The 19,862-nt window shown below is 32.5% G+C and overlaps 1 protein-coding gene across 5 annotated transcripts in view; it reads right to left on the bottom strand.

Moving 5' to 3' along the window:
- Window positions 1–19,862, bottom strand: part of LRBA (LPS responsive beige-like anchor protein) — a 573,246-nt gene that overhangs the window by 510,502 nt on the left and 42,882 nt on the right. For all 5 annotated transcript variants that reach the window (XM_023530214.1, XM_023530213.1, XM_023530212.1 and 2 more), the window contains 3 exons: window positions 5,126–5,357; window positions 4,809–4,909; window positions 234–329 (listed from right to left, as the gene is read on the bottom strand). In XM_023530214.1, coding sequence (XP_023385982.1) covers window positions 234–329; window positions 4,809–4,909; window positions 5,126–5,357 — 429 coding nt within the window. The remainder of the gene's footprint in view (window positions 1–233; window positions 330–4,808; window positions 4,910–5,125; window positions 5,358–19,862) is intronic.

Genomic DNA, 19,862 nt, shown 5'->3' with positions numbered 1-19,862 from the left:
CTTATTTCATTGCTGCCCCCAGGTGTGAGCTAGCAGCTTTTGTTAACCTCTCTTAGCCTTTATTCACCTCTCAAAACTGTTAGGAAGAAGAAGCATGCACAATTGCTATAAGGATTAAGGTGGTGCAAAGAAGTTTCTACTTAACACAAAACTTGCCAGGAGTGTTTACAGGGCTGCACTTTGAGGAATAAAGGAAAGAACTCCAAGTAATTTCATCATTCAGATTTACTTACTGCAGCACTCTTTCCTGGAAAATTGAAAAAGGCATCAGGACCATACTTCTGAGGCACATGCTTTAACACAGACAGCAACTTTCCAGCATGTGGAGGCTATGAAAATAATTAACAATTCATTAATCATATTTTTCACCATAAAAACATACCTATTTTTAATATAGTTATATTTTAATATACCCAAGAATAACCAAATAATGCTATAAACTAAAAAGCAAATAAAATAACCAAAGAAAGATTATTTTCAACTATCTTAAAGAAATAAGCAACATATTCTATGCCATTTTTTGCTAACTATAAGGCGTATCAGGTGTTTGGTAAATATGAGCCAATATCATTTGACACTTGAAACTCTTCCCACACTGCAGCAAAAAAATGATCTTTTAGAATTACAAAGTAATTCATTGAAACACTTTATAATTTCACAAATAATGCTTACTGTGTTCTACCTTTAAAGACACTTTAAAAACAATAGGAAATTTTAACCTTATCACCACACTAGGGAGTATAATTATCCCATTTCATAAAGGAGGAATCTGAGGAATATGTCCAAGGTCACAGAGGTAGTAAGTAGCAAGGATGGGATCAGAACTCAGTCTAACATGGGTCCATACTTTCAACCACTATACGTTCACCTGTAGCTTCTTTCCTGTAGCATCCTATTGCCCTTAAAATAAGACCAAACTCCCTAACATGGCCTACAAGATACTTTAGCTACTTACCTCACAGTCTCATTTGCATCTCAATTTCCCCTTTTCTCTGCACTCCATCCACAATGCCTTCTCTGTCTTCTTCCAGAAACAGCCTGAGCACAAGCTATTCCTTGTGCTTAAAATGTTCTCACTAGGTCTACTTCCCTCCCCTCTTAACTAAACAAATCTTATCCATCCTAAAGAAGCTCATCTTAATGGTCACTTCCTCAGGGTAGTCTTCCCTGACATCCGAGAGTGGATCAAATCTTCCTATCATATTTCATTCTACAATATACCTCTACTACTATGGCATGCATAAAAGTTGTAACATTACATTTATTTGATTAATGCCTCTTTGACCTACAATCTCCTCTAAAGCACTAAGCAACCAACAGCTAAAATGAAAAAGCTCATTTACAAGGAAAAGCAAAGGACAATCAAATATACATTATCATTTTAATCACTTTACAAGCAAATAAGATGAAGCGTAGAACCTTCCTCTTTGTTAAAAGTTCAAAACCATATCAAACTACAGGTGAAATCACTCGCTTCCCTTCATCTTATCTGGTAACTGCTCTAAGTTATTACTTACTGTCTAAAAGAGTTAAGCAATCTACCTAAACATTAAGTGGAAAGTTTCACTCTAAAGTTAAAGAAATTTTCCATTAACCATACTGTTTATTATAAGAATGTAATAACAATTTAACTAAAATCACATTGATTTTTTAACACAAATATCAAAATGAAATAAAAAATAACCGCTGTCAAAAAAACACAGTATTTTAGTATTTCCATCTAGAGAAATCATTCCTCAAATTTTCCTTTTCCATAAACCAATCAACAAAAAATACATTAAGATATGCACTTCTTCCACATACACTGCTGGGAGACTGTAAACTGGTAAAGCCTTTCAAGAAATAATCTAGAAGTCATGTTTCAAGAGTCTTTAAAAATGATGTCTATTTCCATATGTAAAAATCTCTGCTATTGTAATAATCAGAAGGCGGATAAAGATTTAGATAAAGGGATTTTTACCACACTGATGTTAATACCAAAACTACAGAAATATAATAAATGTCTGAGTAATGCTGTTTTATTAATAGTTCATTATTTTTCCCTGCTTCTCCTATCCTAATCCCATAAGCAACTACATTAACATGTTTAATATTTTTATATGTGTCCCTTCGAAAATGTTGTGATTTACTTATTTAAACAATGTTGAATTAGATATATCATTCTGTTTCTTACTCTCTTCCTGCTTTCTGCAAGATGATTACTCTATGTATTGATTCTGTTACATAATATTATCTACTCTACACTGTAAACACATTTTACCTATCTATACTCCTAAGGATAAACACCCATGTTGACATTTCACTGGCATCAAAAATAATACTTCAGTGAACATCCTCGTGTGTATTTTCTTATAGAACTATGTGGCAATTTATTGGAGCATGAAATGAGCAAATTACTATGCCATTGGATAAGGAGTACAATTTATGTGGCTAAGTAGTGCTAGATTACTCTTGAGGTAGGCTCACCTGGTGTTCATTCTAACCAAGAGCACAGATTTAAAATAAGCCTATTCCTCAAATTATACTGCTATTGTCCAACTTTATAATCTTTGATACTCACAGATGTAAGGTGACATATCAATATTGTTATAATTTGAACATCTCTAATTATTAGTGATTTTTTGTTTATTTGATTGTGAAGTTTCTATCTCTGTAAATTACTATCTGGTAATATCCTTTGCTGCTTTCTTATAATTTTCTATATTCATCAACTACAAAAATGTATTAATTATATATTCAGAATAAATAATTTGAATAATTCAAAACAAAAGCAAACCAGTATGCACTTCTTCTTCTAGACATGCTACAGTAACAGGACCTAGACTAACTTACCAATTCACCATAAACAACTACGGTACAAAAGGTTTGAAACAAAAACTGTTTTCAGACAGGGAAGAAGAGGTAGCTCAAGACTGTGGTCCTTGAGAAAGAGAAACAAAATAAACCATGAGATTATCCAAACTTTCTACCCGGAGTCGATTTCCTTATCAGTACATACAGAGGGAAACCAAATAGAACTTGAAGGTCTCAATGAGTTGATGAGGCAAAAACTGAATTATGGGTAGTCTGAGGTGGGTTGAAGATTCAGGGCAGAGTACTACAGAGGAAAGAACTGTGTAGACAAAAAGCTCCAGAAATCTGAAATGACTCTTCGGCTTAATACCAAACTGTTCACTTCTACTTTAAAACTCAACAAGGTGAGGCCAAGATATTAACAGCTGTAAGTCAAAGAATTCCCACAGTTAATATAGAGCCAGGAATTATTTAAGATCCTACTACACACTGTGGAGAGATCACAGTCTACACTACCTTTTATTGCATGTGTAAGACTTATTAAAAGACCCTAGAAAAGTCAGGTGTGGAAAATAAGGCTGAACTAGAGTAACAGTCAATCTAGATCTGACTCAAAAAAACTTTAAAACTATCCTAAAAGGATAGTTGACTCATAGTAACTCATCTTTCTGCAAAAACAGTCTAACAATATTAAAAGAAATATAACAAAATCCAGCAGTAAACAAAAAATAATTCACTATGTCTAATATCACTATGTCTAAAATCACTAGCATAAGCAAGAAAGCGTGACCTATACGGGGAGGCAAAGTCAGTGAGTAAAAAACTCATCTAGAAAATAACAGATGATAGAATTAGTAGACAAGAACATTAAAGCAGCTATAAAAATTTGCTAAATGTTTTCAAAGATTTAAAAGAAAACAAACATAATGAGGTAAAATGGAAAATATTAAAAAGAACCTAATTTACAGAAATAAATGTGAAATCTGAAATTTTTAATGGATAGAATCAACACACTGCAGAAGGAAACATAAGATACCTTAAAAATATAGCAATAAAGCAATCTAAAATAAAGCAGAAAAAGACTGTAAAAAAGTGAACAGATTTCAGTAACTGTAGAACACTATCAAGAGGGCTACCATACATGTAATTGGAGTCCCACAAGGAGAGGAGAGGGGACAAAAATGGTATTTGAAGAAACAATGAATAAAATATTTCAAAATCTGATGAAAATTACATTATAAACCCACAGATTCAAGGGCTCTAATAAGAATAAACACAAGGTAAACCATATCAAGAAACATAAAATTGCTGAAAATCAGGAATATAATCTTAAAAACAGAGAACTAGAATTTAATACAAACAAGCTAGAGTCTAACCATTTTACCACAATAGTGTATAACTGCGAGCAAATTTAAACATACAGAACTAGGTTAAGGATGAGTTGGCTGAGCAGTTGCTATAGGCAATGATTTGTAAAGGATACTAAAATAAGCCAACAAATGCAATAAAAACAGAAAATATTTACTACTATTCCTCTAAGGGGTAAGTAACTAAGTGGTAGAAAGAGTTTGATAAGGCAATTGGAATTCAAAATAAGTTGACCATCATTATCACTACCAACCATCACAAAGGACCACAAAATTGCACCTAAGGAGGGTAGATTCAATTACCTGCAGAGCTTCTGTTCACTGAAAACTTAGAATAGTGAAAATATTTTTCAATATTTATTCACATTTAAGGGCCACAGGTAAACTACACAGATCAACAGAAAGAGAAGCTAGGTGCTGCTACCTAACATTTTTATTTTTTTGTCCTTCCTTACTCTTTTTCTCAAAAAATGCTGAATATATATTGAAGAATAACAATTTGAAGAAGGATCAAATAATTCGACTGCCTGGAACATCCAGTTATCTCAGTCCATACTTGTGCTATTTCAGTTGGTCTCTTCCTCTCAATTTGACATTTGACACCTCTGTATACTTTCAAATACCAAAGAGTATTTAGGTTTATGTTACCCATTGTCCTTTATCTCCTTGAAGTTTACTGAAGAATAGCTTTAGTTCTCGAACTGTCAAATTATAGCTCGCCAGCACTCCCAACATGTCAACTAAAAGATCTGGAAACAAAGAAAACAATAAAATAATTAAGCTACTTATATTTCTTAAAAGATTAATATATACCATGCTTAATTAAGACTTTGGACACAAAAGTTCCAGGTACATGGTAGATGCTCAAATATTTCTTAAATAAATACTACTAAATAAGAAAAATACAGTCATTAAGGATCAAATTTTATTTCTTCATACCCACTGTACTACAGGAAAAGTCATACCTGCTATCATATTGTCAACTTTTTCAATTTTCCCAAGCACTTTTTCAACAAGGCCTACTTCAGTGCAGACTTGAAGGTTTCGTATGCTTTTCTTCAGAATGGCTGTAAACATGCTCCAGACTTCTGCTTGGCAAGTGATGTCACATTTTTCTAGGAGATCCACCATACAGATGATACTCTCACCTTCTTGGATGATGAAATTCATTTCCAAATCAAACTGCCCTCCTACCAACTTCAAAAGAAAAAAAAAATTACAAACATTACTATTTCTTCAATGAAACTAGAGCATGCTCCTTAGCCTTAGATTGGCACTAACTACCCATACACATTCTCCTCTACCACCTACAACATTAAAAGGGTCTTAAAAAAAAAAAAAGCACAGCTCTAAAAATCTCAAAGAAATCTTCAAATTAAGATAGCACAAAGTCAAGCAAAACTTAGAATAGTGAAAATATTTTTCAATAAAAACAAATAAAGGATGTCTTAGGTAAACTGCTACATACTGCCCTGATATGAATAAAGATCTACCTTAGCTCTATAATTGCTTCTAATTCAATATTTCATTTATGAATTATAAACTCTGAAAACTACTCAAAGCAACCTAATGGTCATTTGATATACCTATATAAGATATGGGCTCACAGCAAAAATAAAAAACTAAACATGGCTCAGGGTGGACACAACACTTGTAGTTTATATTTGTCAAATTCTCGTTTATTATACCTACTCATTCTGATCCCTCTCCTTCCTTGTCAATAATCAGGATAACACAAACATAATCACACACCCAAAGTCAATAATCAAGAAAACTTATTTCACTGATATGACCATCGGAAAATCCATCTAGAGTAAGCTACACTAACCTATCCCCACCTTGCCGTCTCACCCACAGCATCCTCCCATAGACAGATTTATAAATTTTAACAAGTCCCAAATGTTTAAAGGAATTAAAATACTTTTACAATTATCTTTGCAGAGCTAACCTTTAAAATTAGATTTTTTAAAGAGCACCTACACTCTTGACTTTCTGAATACATCTTGGTTTTTCATTATGCATTCCAAAACCCCAAAGGTGGGCAAGAATTAGGAGAAAGTGAACTTTACAAAACAAAATCCAACAGCTCATAAAAGAATGACATAACCAAATAGAGTTTACTCCAGAAAAGCAAGGATGGTTCAAAAGTAGGACATCAACTAAAACTCCTTACAGCCAGCGATCAATATGTGTCCCAGGTTCTGCCAAATATATACACTGGCATGAGAAAGAAAAAATGGAAAAATGAACAACATGAGGCAGTATCTGCTGCAGGAAGACTTCCTGGCAAGCACAGTGGTTAAGGCATTTGGTTCTTCTAAGAACGCTCTGGCAGACATTTTAGTGCACTATTCTTGCATCATCAGTAACAAGCAGCATAAGGAGATGACAGCTGAGTTTCTGCTAAGAGTCCCTGGGTGTGATTGAGCCAATTCTCCTAGCTACATGCTTAGTTCCCTAGTGCATCCCAAAATTCTATAAGCTACATAAAAACTCTAATATAGACTTTTTTGGAGGGAGGTGAATATTATTTGCTTGTTTTGTTTTTTATTCTGAAATAATTTCAAAGGTTCAAAAAGTTGTAAAATATAATTCTTGTATACCCTCTGCCCAGCTTCCCCAATGTGAATATATTACATAATCATAGTACAAGAATTAAAACAGGAAATTAACAGTGATAGAATAACATTAACAAATCTACAGATTTTGCTCAAATGCTGTCACTTGTCACACTAATGTCATTTTTCTGATGCAGGATCAGCATCCCCTTAGTCTTCTCCAAACTGAGAGAGTTACACAGATAGTCTTTGACTTTCATGATTTTGACACAATGAACAGGTATCTGCCAGTATTTTACAGACCATATTCCAATCTGAATGTTTCCTTCATGTTTAAATTTAGGTTATGCATTTTTGGTTAAAAAAAAAAAAAAAAAAAGCCCCAGAAGTGATGTGTGTCTCTCTCAATGTATCATTTCAGATGGTATCTAATGTCAATATGTCTCACAATTGGTGATGTTAGAGCTTTGATCAACATATTTAAGGTAATGCCAGATTTTTTCCATTTTAAAGTGACTATCTTTCATTTAGAAATTTTTAAGGATCTTGTGGAGGATACTTTGAGACTACAAATATCTTGTTTCTCGTTATACTTTTAAGAATCCATTCATGGATCTTACCTGCAAATGTTATTACTGTGACATTGCTAAATGATGATTTTATATTTTCATCAGACTTTGCACATTTATTAATAGAAAAAGCCTTTTTTAAAATAATAAAATTTATCACACATGAAAAGCCACATCATACTCAAATAGGAAAACTGGAATGATTCTCACAAAAGTAAAAAACAAGAATAAGATGCATTATCATCACTTTCATATTATTCTGGAGATACGGAAGTCACGTTTAGTCAAAAGGCAGCAACCTGCAGAAATATCAGAGTACAAGGATTTAAATTACAATTATTTTCAGATAATACTATATATAACTGGAAAACCAAGGAGCTTCAACTAAAAATTTACTATAAATAAGGAAGTTCTTGGTAATGAAACTAATGACTCAGTTAACAATACGAATCATGCTCAAAAGAATTATAATAGAAGCCAGCCATAAATGGCTACCTTAACTAGAAATTGATTCTGTAGATACATTGAGGTATTGATATTAGATACGAGAACTTCATTTTAGCATTATTAAAGCAGAAAATAAAAGAAACAATCCCCCAAAGAAAACATTATAAGCTAATGGTTAGCAAAGTTGTGCAAAACTACATAATGGAATATGATGCAACCACTGAAAAGAATGAGGTAGCCCCATTTGACATGGAACGATCCCTAGAATACATTGTTTAAGTGAGAAATCAAAGTGAAAAAAAAGTGTGAATAGTAGGCTACAATATGAGCATAAAATGTTTACATATAGATATATACCTAAGAATGATACACAAGAAACTAAATATTAATTGCCTCTGAACAGGTAACTGAACAATTGAAAAAAAGGGCAAAGGACAGTTTTTAGTATATACACTTTGAGAAATCATCCACAGAAATCTAAACAGGTGAAAAACCTAGTTGCAACTAACTTAAGAGATCTTACCTTCACCTTAATATTACTCACACCAATTTTGCATTCAGATCTGTTTATTACCATCAGTAACCATCTTTCCTGAACTATAGAATTAATTTCTGAAAGTAATTTCAAAAAAAAAATAATCCCAAATATTTCACCAGCTTTTAAATTGAGATTATACTGTGAAAGCAATATCCAGTCAGGTGTTTTAAATATTTCTCCATTGCTTTAAATATCATAAAATATGCTTTTCAAAGATAAAAATTGATGGCAGAAATTGGTACATACAAATGTATGGCATATTTGATAAACTGTATGCATATCTATTATGCTTAAAAAGCACACACAGGGTCTACAGTATGTCATGTTAACCCTTTCTAATAGTTATTTGAAACTGATCAACCTTCAAAACACAAATTAGTTTCCAATGACAAGGATCATAATCTAAGTCCAGGCACTGGCTAGTTATTATCTGAGCTGTAGTAATGGCTCTGCACTACAAAATGTAATCTTCCCAAATGTCACAGTAAGTTATGAATATCTGAGCAGCCTAATGCACTTTACTAGCCATGAAATGTGAAAATGTAATCTTATTACCTTTTTTATGGTTGTATTTTTTTTTGAATAATGTAGCCTGGAAACTGATGTATAGTCTTTTTCTGCCTTTTAGCATGATTTGGTTTCCTTTGCTATATAGAACATTTTTCAAAACTCTCCATTTCAACATGTTTTAGTCTTGGCCTGAACTTCATAAACAATTTTTATAGCAAACCTTCAGGGTGGCATAGTATGCTTTCTATAGGTTACAGTTTAATGTGCAGGTTTATAGAAATTTTAAAACATTATTCAAAGAATGCAAACACACCTTCACAAATTTTATATTAGAACCTTAATTGGGCATGCTAATTTTCTTTTCAATGATTATATATAAAAAAGTGCTTTAAGTTGAAATTAGTAATTAAACCTAAGTGACTTGTCTTTTCAGAAAACCAAGAAATAGATATAGACCAAAAATAATGTTTTCTTAAAAGATTTATGAAACTGGAAAGGCAGTAATACATAGAAAATTCTAATACTTCAACTGAATCTATGTTTTCTCTGGCAACTTGCTAAATTTTTCCTCAAAGATGTGGCAGGAATAAGGTATAACAGAAAAACTGAACAGAATACGATCACAGCTTATGCCTCTGACTAGATATTTTCCATCTCTTGTGACAAATCATTTTCACCCCCTGGGCTTGCCTATTAATTTGTAAAATGAGCTAAGTAAAGAGTAAGCTTCTTTTCTTTATCTGCATCCTTCGAAAATATACTTACTTTTAAAAAGTACCAATTTCAAGGTACCCAATTTATCCCTATGAATCCATTCCTAAGTGAATGTGACACTATATACGTTTATAGTCACTACAAACTAATTAACAGGGAGAAACTGAGGAATGATTACAATGCTGTGGCATAGATTATAATGTCTCCCAATTTACATTTTCTTTTTCTTCCGTAACAATAAAGAGTTTCTAATTTGGTACATGGGGCCCAGGCAAAATATCTCACTTCCCAGCTTTCCCTGAAGTTAATATCCATGGGACCAACTTGTGACCAAGAAGGATAGTAATATGTGCATCTTCTGGATATAACTCTTAAAAGGAAGGTAACATGATTTCTCTCTACAACTTTCCTTCTTCCTCTTATATAAGATACTGAAATAATGTCAAGAGTTAAAGTAGCCATCTTAAAATTTATGTTGTAACTTTTATGTTAAAGATGACAGAGCAGAAAGATCTATGGATCTGGTCAATTACAAAACTGTCTCTGTAGCCCTGGACCATTTAACTGCCCAAGCTTTCATCTGAAGGACAAATACACTTCTACCTTGTTTAAGCCACTGTTATTTGGGGTCTATTATATCAGCTTAAAATCTATATCCTGACTAACATATATGCTAGTGTTATTAGTTGCATTTTCTCAGAAATTGAAAAATATATATAACTATCTCAAGTGATATATCCCCACTCCCAACTCTTATACCAAAGCAGGAGATAAATCACCAAGTGTCTATTTTGACTTACTTTTAAAAGATGACAGTATGTCTTGATAAGCTTAGAAATAGCTCAATCCTGAATTTTACACAGCTGAATTTTAGACTCCACATGTCTTATAATAGCAGAGTTTCAATGTATATAAGTAATAAATAATAATGTACAAAAAAGTAAAAGATCAGATGTTATAATTACTACACAAGCCTTGTAAGATCATCCCTAACATTAAAGAAAATGCAGTAAGACTTTACCTTCATCAGTTATTAGTATAGAATATGTTGGTGGCGACATAATCGATCAGCATGTACTTTACTTTACATCAACTCTTTACTAAGAGTTAGCCAAAATAATACCTTACTCCTGAGTCAACATTTGCTGAAAGAGGTTTTTTAGGCTTGGAAATATGTCATTCAGTGACAAGAGCAATGTATTACAATGTTTAACAGTGCCAAGAAAGTATTCTCTAAATTAGAAAATGAAATGTTCAAAAATTTACTAAAATGTTCAATAAAATTTCAATAATTAAAAATTTCAATAATTTTACATATATTCTTACACCTCAGAAGTCCTCCTAAGATGGTGATCTTTGGTTTCAGCTTCATATGGATTTTTCCCAATCAGCCGAAAGTCTATTTTTGTATACCTCTAACATACAGATATATTTAGGCATTATGTATGACAGTATTTCTATAGAAAATGCCTGAAGAACATGGTTATCATGGAGGAGAGGATTACAAAAGGATTTCACTTTTAAAATTATAAATTTGTGACACATTTCAATTTTTCAAAATAAGTATGTGTTTTCTTTGAATCCAAGAGGGAAAAAGTAAGATATTTTAATCTCAATATGTGATGAACTGAATGTAGAAAACTAGACAGGAAAAAATAATGCTTCTTAGTTTGTATATTATTTGCAGAAATCAAATTGTATTCATTCTCATCAAAACTGAGGGAAGGGGAGCTCCTAGGCAATAAGGCTAGGAAATGGAAATTAGGTTACACTATCAAGTATCACCAATGAAAGATAAGTAAAATATCATAGTATCTTTTAGGGTGATATCTTAATTTTAATGATAATAAAATACTGTAATGGGTCACTTCCAAACTGTATTTTGCCCAAGATCTTTAACTATAAATAATTATACTTTGAGGGTTTTCAGAAACACAGTTCCTCTTACAAGGAACCATGATTAAGAGCATGGGTTATAAAGCCAGACTGTCTGAATGTGACTTCTGGTTCTACCAGATATCAAGTATATGGACAAGGGTGGAAAGGTCACCCATCTATAGCTCACATCCTCTTTTATAAAATTAGGGTAATAATGGAGTCCAGCTCCTTAAAGTTGTGAGGATTAAATGAACTAATACATATCTTAATTCATGTATATCCTCTTAGAGGAGGATAGAAGAACTCACTCTTCCTTCCATATACTATGAAAATTCTCACTTCAAAAATTCTAATATCTTCACCCAACAGTCATGGTAAGGCTGTAGTCTGTTTCTTTCCTCCTAGTGAACTAGAAATAAACAAATAAAATTTAAAAAGCATATTCCACTTAAAATATCTCCCTAATATAATGCACTAACTTAACTACTTTAACATTAAGTTAAGCTAAAGATGACAGCTTTCTGTTATGCTTTTATCATTCTAATTTCTAAGGTACTTTTTTTTATTTGATTGATATGATCCATACTTGTCTTGAACCACAAAAAGTTTTACACTCCAAGGATTTTTTTGTTCCTGTCATCTTTAACCAGGTGACTATATTCTTTAAAACCATGTAGCACCAGAGAAGGTACATTTAATTCATAACTTATCATAACTCTCTCACATCATCATCTCTATACTATTATTAATTTAACTGACACACTACCTCTACAGACTATAAGCACCACCATATGACATTCCATGACCCTTGCACAGTACCTCAGATCCACCTCATTCCAAGGTATACAAATGCCCCACCATCTTCACCTTTCAGAAGAGTGCTTTCTTCACTTACTTCACTTACTGAAATCTGACTCTCCATAGAAAGAACAACCACACAACCTCTTTCCTGTTAAAACTACTAGTTCTTTAACCCTCCAGTGAACAAGAAGAGAGTTGGGCTTTTCCTGGCTCCATTTCTTCTTCAAGACCATTACTCTTCCATATTTGGAAGACAGCTCATCATCCTTGGAGGTCCATGCCATCAATCCAAACCCACAACTATGAATCGCTCCTCATTGTTGTCATCTTCACTAACTCCCCCTCAGTCATTAAAGAGTTTAGGATCTCAGTCATAATTTCCCACTTCTCATCTGTTAAGATCTTGCTAAATTTGTTTCCATAGAAAAGATATATCTATAATCCCCAAAAAGTAACTTCTAATACCTAAGACTTCCTAAATCCAATTTCTTTCAATTTCACTCTACCTACTAGGGCTCCATCTTAAATCCTGAAATTGTCCTACCCAAAGAACTAAAAATGTCAAACTACTCTGATCATAACTTCCTATACTTTCCAGTTATCTCGTCACCCCATTTCTGTTATAAATGCTCTCTCATAGAAGACTTCCAGATACAACTGTTACAGCTCAAACTTAGCTTCTTACACAAGTTTTAAACTCATATGCCCTGCTACCTATAGACAGCTAGCCACGCATACTACCTCAAAATAAACATGGCCTAAATATAACTGATCACATTCCCCCTAATCCTGCTATGATCGTTAGCCCAGTTGGTAATCCTCCCCACCCAGTCCACATGCCAGAAACCAGGATGTTACCTTCAACTCCATTCTCCCCATCCACAATGCCCAATTAATGAAGTAGTGCCAATTTTACTTAAAATTTCTTCAATATGTCCCTTCTTCCCCTTTCTTACCATCACCACCAAACTAGTAGAGGACTCCTTTATTACACATATAACACAACTCTCAGTACTGAATTTACTGAATTACATATCCATAAAATACAGAAGACTATTTACATGGTTGTGAATATTGGTCACAGTCTAGGAAGGCATGGGAAGAACTCGCTGGGAGAAGGAGGAAGCACAAGAGAGAGCAAAGTTGAAAAGAAAAAAATAAGAACCACATTTATAATTTTAGACATGTGTATATAACGTGATTATATAAAATTATGTATGCAACTATATTCATAAAAAAGTTTATAACCCAAAGCAAATTTACTCTAAGCTTTATTTCTGAAGGCATTTATATATCCTATTTGCTCCATTCTTTACTATAAATCTTTTTTTGCACTTAAAAAAAAAATCAATCTGTTATTCTATTAAATCCAATTCCTTTTTTCTAACTTAAGGAGCAAGTAATTAAGAGCAATATGGCTGTGGACTCTTCTATTAAGCTTCCATTTATTAATCATACTAAAGGAACTGACCAGAGACTACTCTAGCCACTAAGTACGGAACACTGTATAAGCTAACATATTCAACAGCCCCAACAAAGAATCGTTCTTTGCATAATCCCACTAAAATCAAATAAATTTTGAGGAAAAACTACAGGCTACATCCCCTCCAAAAAGTTTAGAATAAACATAAAGTCTTAAACAGGTTCTGAAGTAGAAAATCTTATTAACTTCATTTGATCTATATGACGAGAAAATTCTTATGTAAACTAAAACTTGTATTTTCTAGGAAAAAGAATACAAGTTATCAAACAATAACTTATGCAGCAAATTAAATATGGTCAATTATTTACTTGACTCAGACCTGAGATGAGACTTCTATCAGCAGTATTCCAACTCCATGAACTCAGCACCATCTTGCCTATTTGGAGGGGGAGGAGGAGGTTCCTTTGCCATTGCACTTAACTGGTTCAAAAAATGGTTGAAAACAAAACCCTAATAATCTTTAATAACCAAGTCATCAAATGGAACAGACACTCACATGTCCTCCTCCTACCTCTTCTCCCCTGGCCTTCAGTTACTTGTGAATTCACCATTTTAATACTGTCAAGATTAATAATACAAAGATTTTTTTTATAATTAAGGTACTACTGAACACACTAAGATACTAATTTCAAATTTACATCCCAGCATCATAATATTTGTTTTATATCATGTTATATAACATTATGATACAGTATTTCTGTTCAAGTTTCTTCATGTTTTTCGTCAGGGTAGATACTTACCTTATTGATAATTAAGATAACAGTTGTCCACAGCATTTACCAAGGCCAAGGGAAAACTACACAGCATATAATATATGTCTACACTGTACTCTCACTACTTTTTGTACATTAGTCTCCATTTTGGCATCCCTTGTCTCCTATCCCCAGATGAACAGTAATCTTATTTTCTCCTCTGATACTCAATCTTCTTTCTGTATGAGCAAAATCCCACCCAGATCTAGTCTCTATTAAAGTGTCCAAAGCTCCAGTATTTTCTGTATATATGTCAATGTCTTCTACCCAACTCATAACCTTTCCTATGAGAATCTCCTCCACTTTGAGGAAAGAATTATGTTATAAAAGTAATTGTGCCTCCCTCAATAGCTGAAAGAACAACTAAACACAAAATCAGCAAGGATTAGAAGAACTGAACACCACCATCTATCAATAGGAACTACTGGATACTTATCGAAGACTCCACCCAAAAAACAGTAGAATATAGTTTTCAGGTGCCCATGAAACATATATGAAAATAGACTGTATCATAGGACATAATACAAACTTCAAAAAATTTGAAGGAATTGAAATTATATAGAGCGAATTCTCTGACCACAATGGAGTAAAACTAGAAATAGTAACAGAAAGATAAAGATACCAGAAAAAATCTCCCAACACTTGGAAACAAATACACTTCTAAATAATTGAGAGGTCGAACAGGAAAGCTCAAGGGAACTAAAAAAAAAAAAAAAAAAAAATACCATGAACTGAATCAAAATAAACATATCAAAATTTGTTAGCATAGCTAAAACAGCACTGTAGGGAAATTTACAGTACTAACTACATGCATATATTAGAAAAAAAATCTCAAATTAATAATCTTAACTTCCATTTTAAACACTTAGTAGAAAAGCAAAACAAATATGAAACAAGCAGAAGGAAGGAAATAATAAAGAGCAAAAGTCAATGAAATTGAAAGCAGGAAAACAATAGAGAAAATCAATGAAATAAAGAGCTAGCTCTATGAAAAAAATTAGTAAAATTAAGAAAGCTTTTCCAAGACTGACAAAGAAACAAAAGAGACAAATTACGAATATCAGGAATTAAACAGAGAATATTACTACAGACCTTGCAGATGACAAAAGACTAAAGGACTACTACAAACAATTCTAAACAGATAATCTGAGAATGTAGATGAAATGGACCAATTCCTACACAGACACGCACACACACGTGCTATCACAACTTACCCAATATGAAGTAGATAATTTGAATAACCATATAACTATTAAGTAAATTCACTTCATAATTTTAACTCTCAAAAAACAAATCTTAAGGTTCACATGGTTTCGTTCAAGAATTTTACCAAATGCTTAAAAAAGAATATCGATTTTACACTTCTCAATTCATTTTATGCAGGTATTACTCTGAAACTGAAACCAGACAAAAAAGTACAAAAAAAAATTATACTATACACCAATATCCCTCATGAATATAGATGCAAAAATTCCTAACAAAATTTTAGCAAATAGAACTCAGCAATATATAAGAAGAATTACATACCACAACAAAATGGATTTTATTGCAAGGATGCAATGTTGTTTCAGTATTCAAAAATCAATCAATATAATGCACCATATTAATAGGCTAAAGAAGAAAAATCACATGATCATATAGGTTGATGCAAAGAAAAAATATCTGACAAAAATTCAAAGCCTACTCATGATAAAACCTCTCAGAGGAATAGGAATAAAGGGAAACTTAGTCAACTTGATAAAAAGCATCTACATAACACCCACAACTAACATTATACTTTATAGTGAAAGACTGAATGCTGGCCCCTAAGAGGAGGAACAAGGCAAGGATGGCCATTCTCACCACTGTTATTCAACACAGTACTGGAAGCTCCAGCCAAGGCAATTGGCAAGAAGAGGAAATAAAAGGCATGCAGATCAGAAAGGAAGTAATAAAACTGTCTTTATTTGCATAAAACATGATTATCTATGTAGAAAATCCTAGACTTAACAAGTGAATTCAGCAAGGTCACAGGTTACAACATATAAAAATCAATTTCTTTTTTTAATTGTTTTTCTACATACTAACAATGAACATATGGACAATGAAATTAAAAATACAATACTATTTACAATTGCGCAAAAAACTTTGAAATACTTAGATGTAGCTAACAAAACATGTACAGGACTCTGATGCTGAAAACAAAATGATAGTTAAAGAAATAAAAGAAGATATAAATAAATGTAGAGACACATTGCATTCATAGTACAGATGTCAGTTTCCCCCCAAATATTGTCGTTTGAATTTAATACAGTTGCTATCATAATCTGAGCATGATTTTTACAGACATAGAAAGATTATTCCAAAAATTATATGGGAAAGCAAAGGAACTAGAATAGCAAAAACAATATTGAAAAAAAAAGATAAAATGGGAAGAATTAGTCTATCTGATTTCAAGATTTATACTGCTCCAGTGTTCAACACTATGAAGTATTGCCAGAGGGACAGACACATAAATCAATAAAACAGAACAGAGGACTCAGAAGTAGACCCACACAAATATGCCCAACACTTTTGACAAAGGCATAAAAGCATTTCAATGGATGAATTTCAACAAATGATGCTGGAGCAATTAGATATCCCTAGACAAACAAATGAACCTTTACCTAAGTATCATATCTTACATGAAAACTAAATATTAGAAAAACACATAGGAGAAAATCTTCAGGATTTAGGATTAGGCAAAGAGTTGTTAGACTCTGCAGAGTTCTTAGACAAAAGCAAGACCCATAAAAGGAAAAACTGAGAAACTGGACTGTATTGAAATTTTTTTAATTTGCTCTCAAAAGATCCTATTAAAGAGAATAAAGTGACAAGCTACAGACTAAAAGAAAATACTAGCAAACCACATCTGATAAAAAGAAAATAGCAAAAGTAAATAAAGTTTCGAAATTCAACAGCAAAAAAAAATCCAATTAGGACAAAAAGTCAAAAGAATAGGTATTTGACCAAAGACGATATGCAGAAGACAAATAGCACATGAAAAGATGTTCAACATCATTAGCCATTAGAGAAAATCAAATTAAAACCACAATAAAGTATCATTACACATCTATCAGAATGGTCAAAAAAAAGTGACAACACCAACTGCTGGCAAGGATGCAGAAAACCTGAATCACTCATGTTTTAGCGAGACTGTAAAATGATACAGTCACTCTAAAGAACTGGTAGATTTTTAAGGAGACTAAATATGTAACTACTACTATTATGATCTAGAAAATGCACTTCTGGCACTTTTCCCAGAGGAATGAAAACATATGTTCACACAAAAACCTGTACACAAATTGTTATAGCAGCTTTATTGATCACAGCCAAAAAATGGAAACCAGATGTCCTTCAACGGGTAAGTAAATGGTTAAACTAACTGGTATATTCATACCATGGACTACTATTCAACAGTAAAAAGAAACAAACTATTAATACACACGACAATCTAGATGAATCTCCAGAGAATGTGCCCCCCCCCCAAAAAAAGGTCATATAGTACATGATTCCACTTATAAAAAGTTATTGAACTGGCAAAATTATAGAACTAGAGAATAGACTGGATGTTGCCAGGATTAATGGGAGGTACAGAAGGAGGAATGTAAATGTGAATAAAGGGCAAAAGCGGAGATCTTTATGTGGCAGAAATTTTCTGTATCTTGATTATATCAATGTCAATATTAGACTATAGTTTGTAAGATTTTCCTATTGAAGGAATCTAAGGGTACAAGAGATTTCCTATATTATTTTTCATAACTGTATATGAATCTGTAATTATCTCAAAGTAAAGTTTAATTTACAAAAGTAACTGATGTGAGATGTGACTTTGTTCATAGGATTATTTCACTGATTATTTCCCATTGAAAAAACTATATTAACCTAAATGAATCTCTTATTGACAGAAAATAAGAGGCAAATTAAAGGGCAAGAAAACTCTCCTGGTCACAAATTCTGAAGCTAAAAACATACAAGTCTCAGTTTTTCGTTTTGTTTTGTTTTGTTTTTAACTCTCTTTCCCACTCAAGCCACAAAAAAAAAAAAAAATTGACATATTTAATCACTTACCCTACACCTAAAAAAAGTTTGTCATATATCAAAATATGACTAAGCATATATCGATATCACATAGTTTAACTATATATCCTATTGACTCAGATCAAATACTTGCATTATAGAAGATGCAAATTTAAACCTTCAAACAGGAAATGAAATTTTCTAAATCTATTACATAACTTCAGATGCATGTGTGCACTGAAGGCTAATAAATCATTTAAAACTTCATACATAGAACCTTTTTAAATTTGCATTTATCTACAGTAAATACTGCCATGTTCTTTAATAGATTGCTAGTTCAATCTAGCAAACTAGTGATTTATAGCAGATATATTTTAAAAATCAGAAATCTGTCACTGTATGACAACTAGTCAGAAGTCTACTGAACTTATATTACTCAGAATCAAAACATCATAGGATATGAAAGAGATAGTAAAATGTCATGCATTCTATAATCAAATCAATTTTTCCAGTATGAATTTGATTATATGTTTATGTATAACTGTTTAAAACTACAGAATCACATACACTTTAAGAAGACTATTACTTTAAAAACCTAGCTCTTTTCATCATTTCCTCAATGTTTCTAAACTATTTTAAAATACACTGTTAATATAACTTGAAGACTCTACAAGTCCTATTTTGAGCAACAGCAAAATTTAGGATATATTAAAGAAAGATCTGTATTATTAACTTTTCTCCAAAAAAGTGGACTTTTAGATCCTTACAATTTCATACCAATATTCTTAAGTAGGGAGATTTATCAGATGTGAAAAAAACTGTATAAAAAATAGTAAGGAAGAATAAACTGAAAACAATCTAAATGTCCACTGTAATAGACATTTGTTTTCGTCAGTGTTGCACTAACTCTTCCTCTAATCTTAACCCCGTTTCCTAGCATTCTTCGGGCAATAAAGTCACAGTACCTTACACCCAGGCCATAGACAGGACACTTAACTCAGGCCTGGCACATGTAGTTCCACATTATCCTGGTCACAGCACTTAACCCAGGGGTGAAAATGTAACCTAAATTAAGCCAATAAAAATTACCAATTTTTTTTCTTTTAATTGAGAGGTAGAAAAGAAGGCCTTTGGCCTTTTCAGTCAAAGCTGAAATGATATGTAAATTGGCAGATTCTAGCAGATATCTCTCCTGGCTTGTGTACAGAGAAATTCATCTGCACCATACTGGAAAAAGAATATTCTGGTGGCATCAACTTTCTAGTTCCAGCATCTGGTTCCAGAGTTTTCACAGCTTCATTCAATAATCTCTCCCGGTTCTACGGACCAATCAATTCCCCTTATACTTAAGCTAGTTTGACATTAATTTCTATCTCTTGAACCAAAAGTACAGAGTAATTTTAAAAAAAAGGAA

The sequence above is a fragment of the Pteropus vampyrus genome, unplaced genomic scaffold (assembly GCF_000151845.1).
Source record: "Pteropus vampyrus isolate Shadow unplaced genomic scaffold, Pvam_2.0 Scaffold47, whole genome shotgun sequence".
Lineage (NCBI taxonomy): Eukaryota > Metazoa > Chordata > Mammalia > Chiroptera > Pteropodidae > Pteropus > Pteropus vampyrus.
The sequence above is the reverse complement of the archived record's forward strand: the minus strand, read 5'-3'. Positions and strand labels throughout refer to the sequence as shown.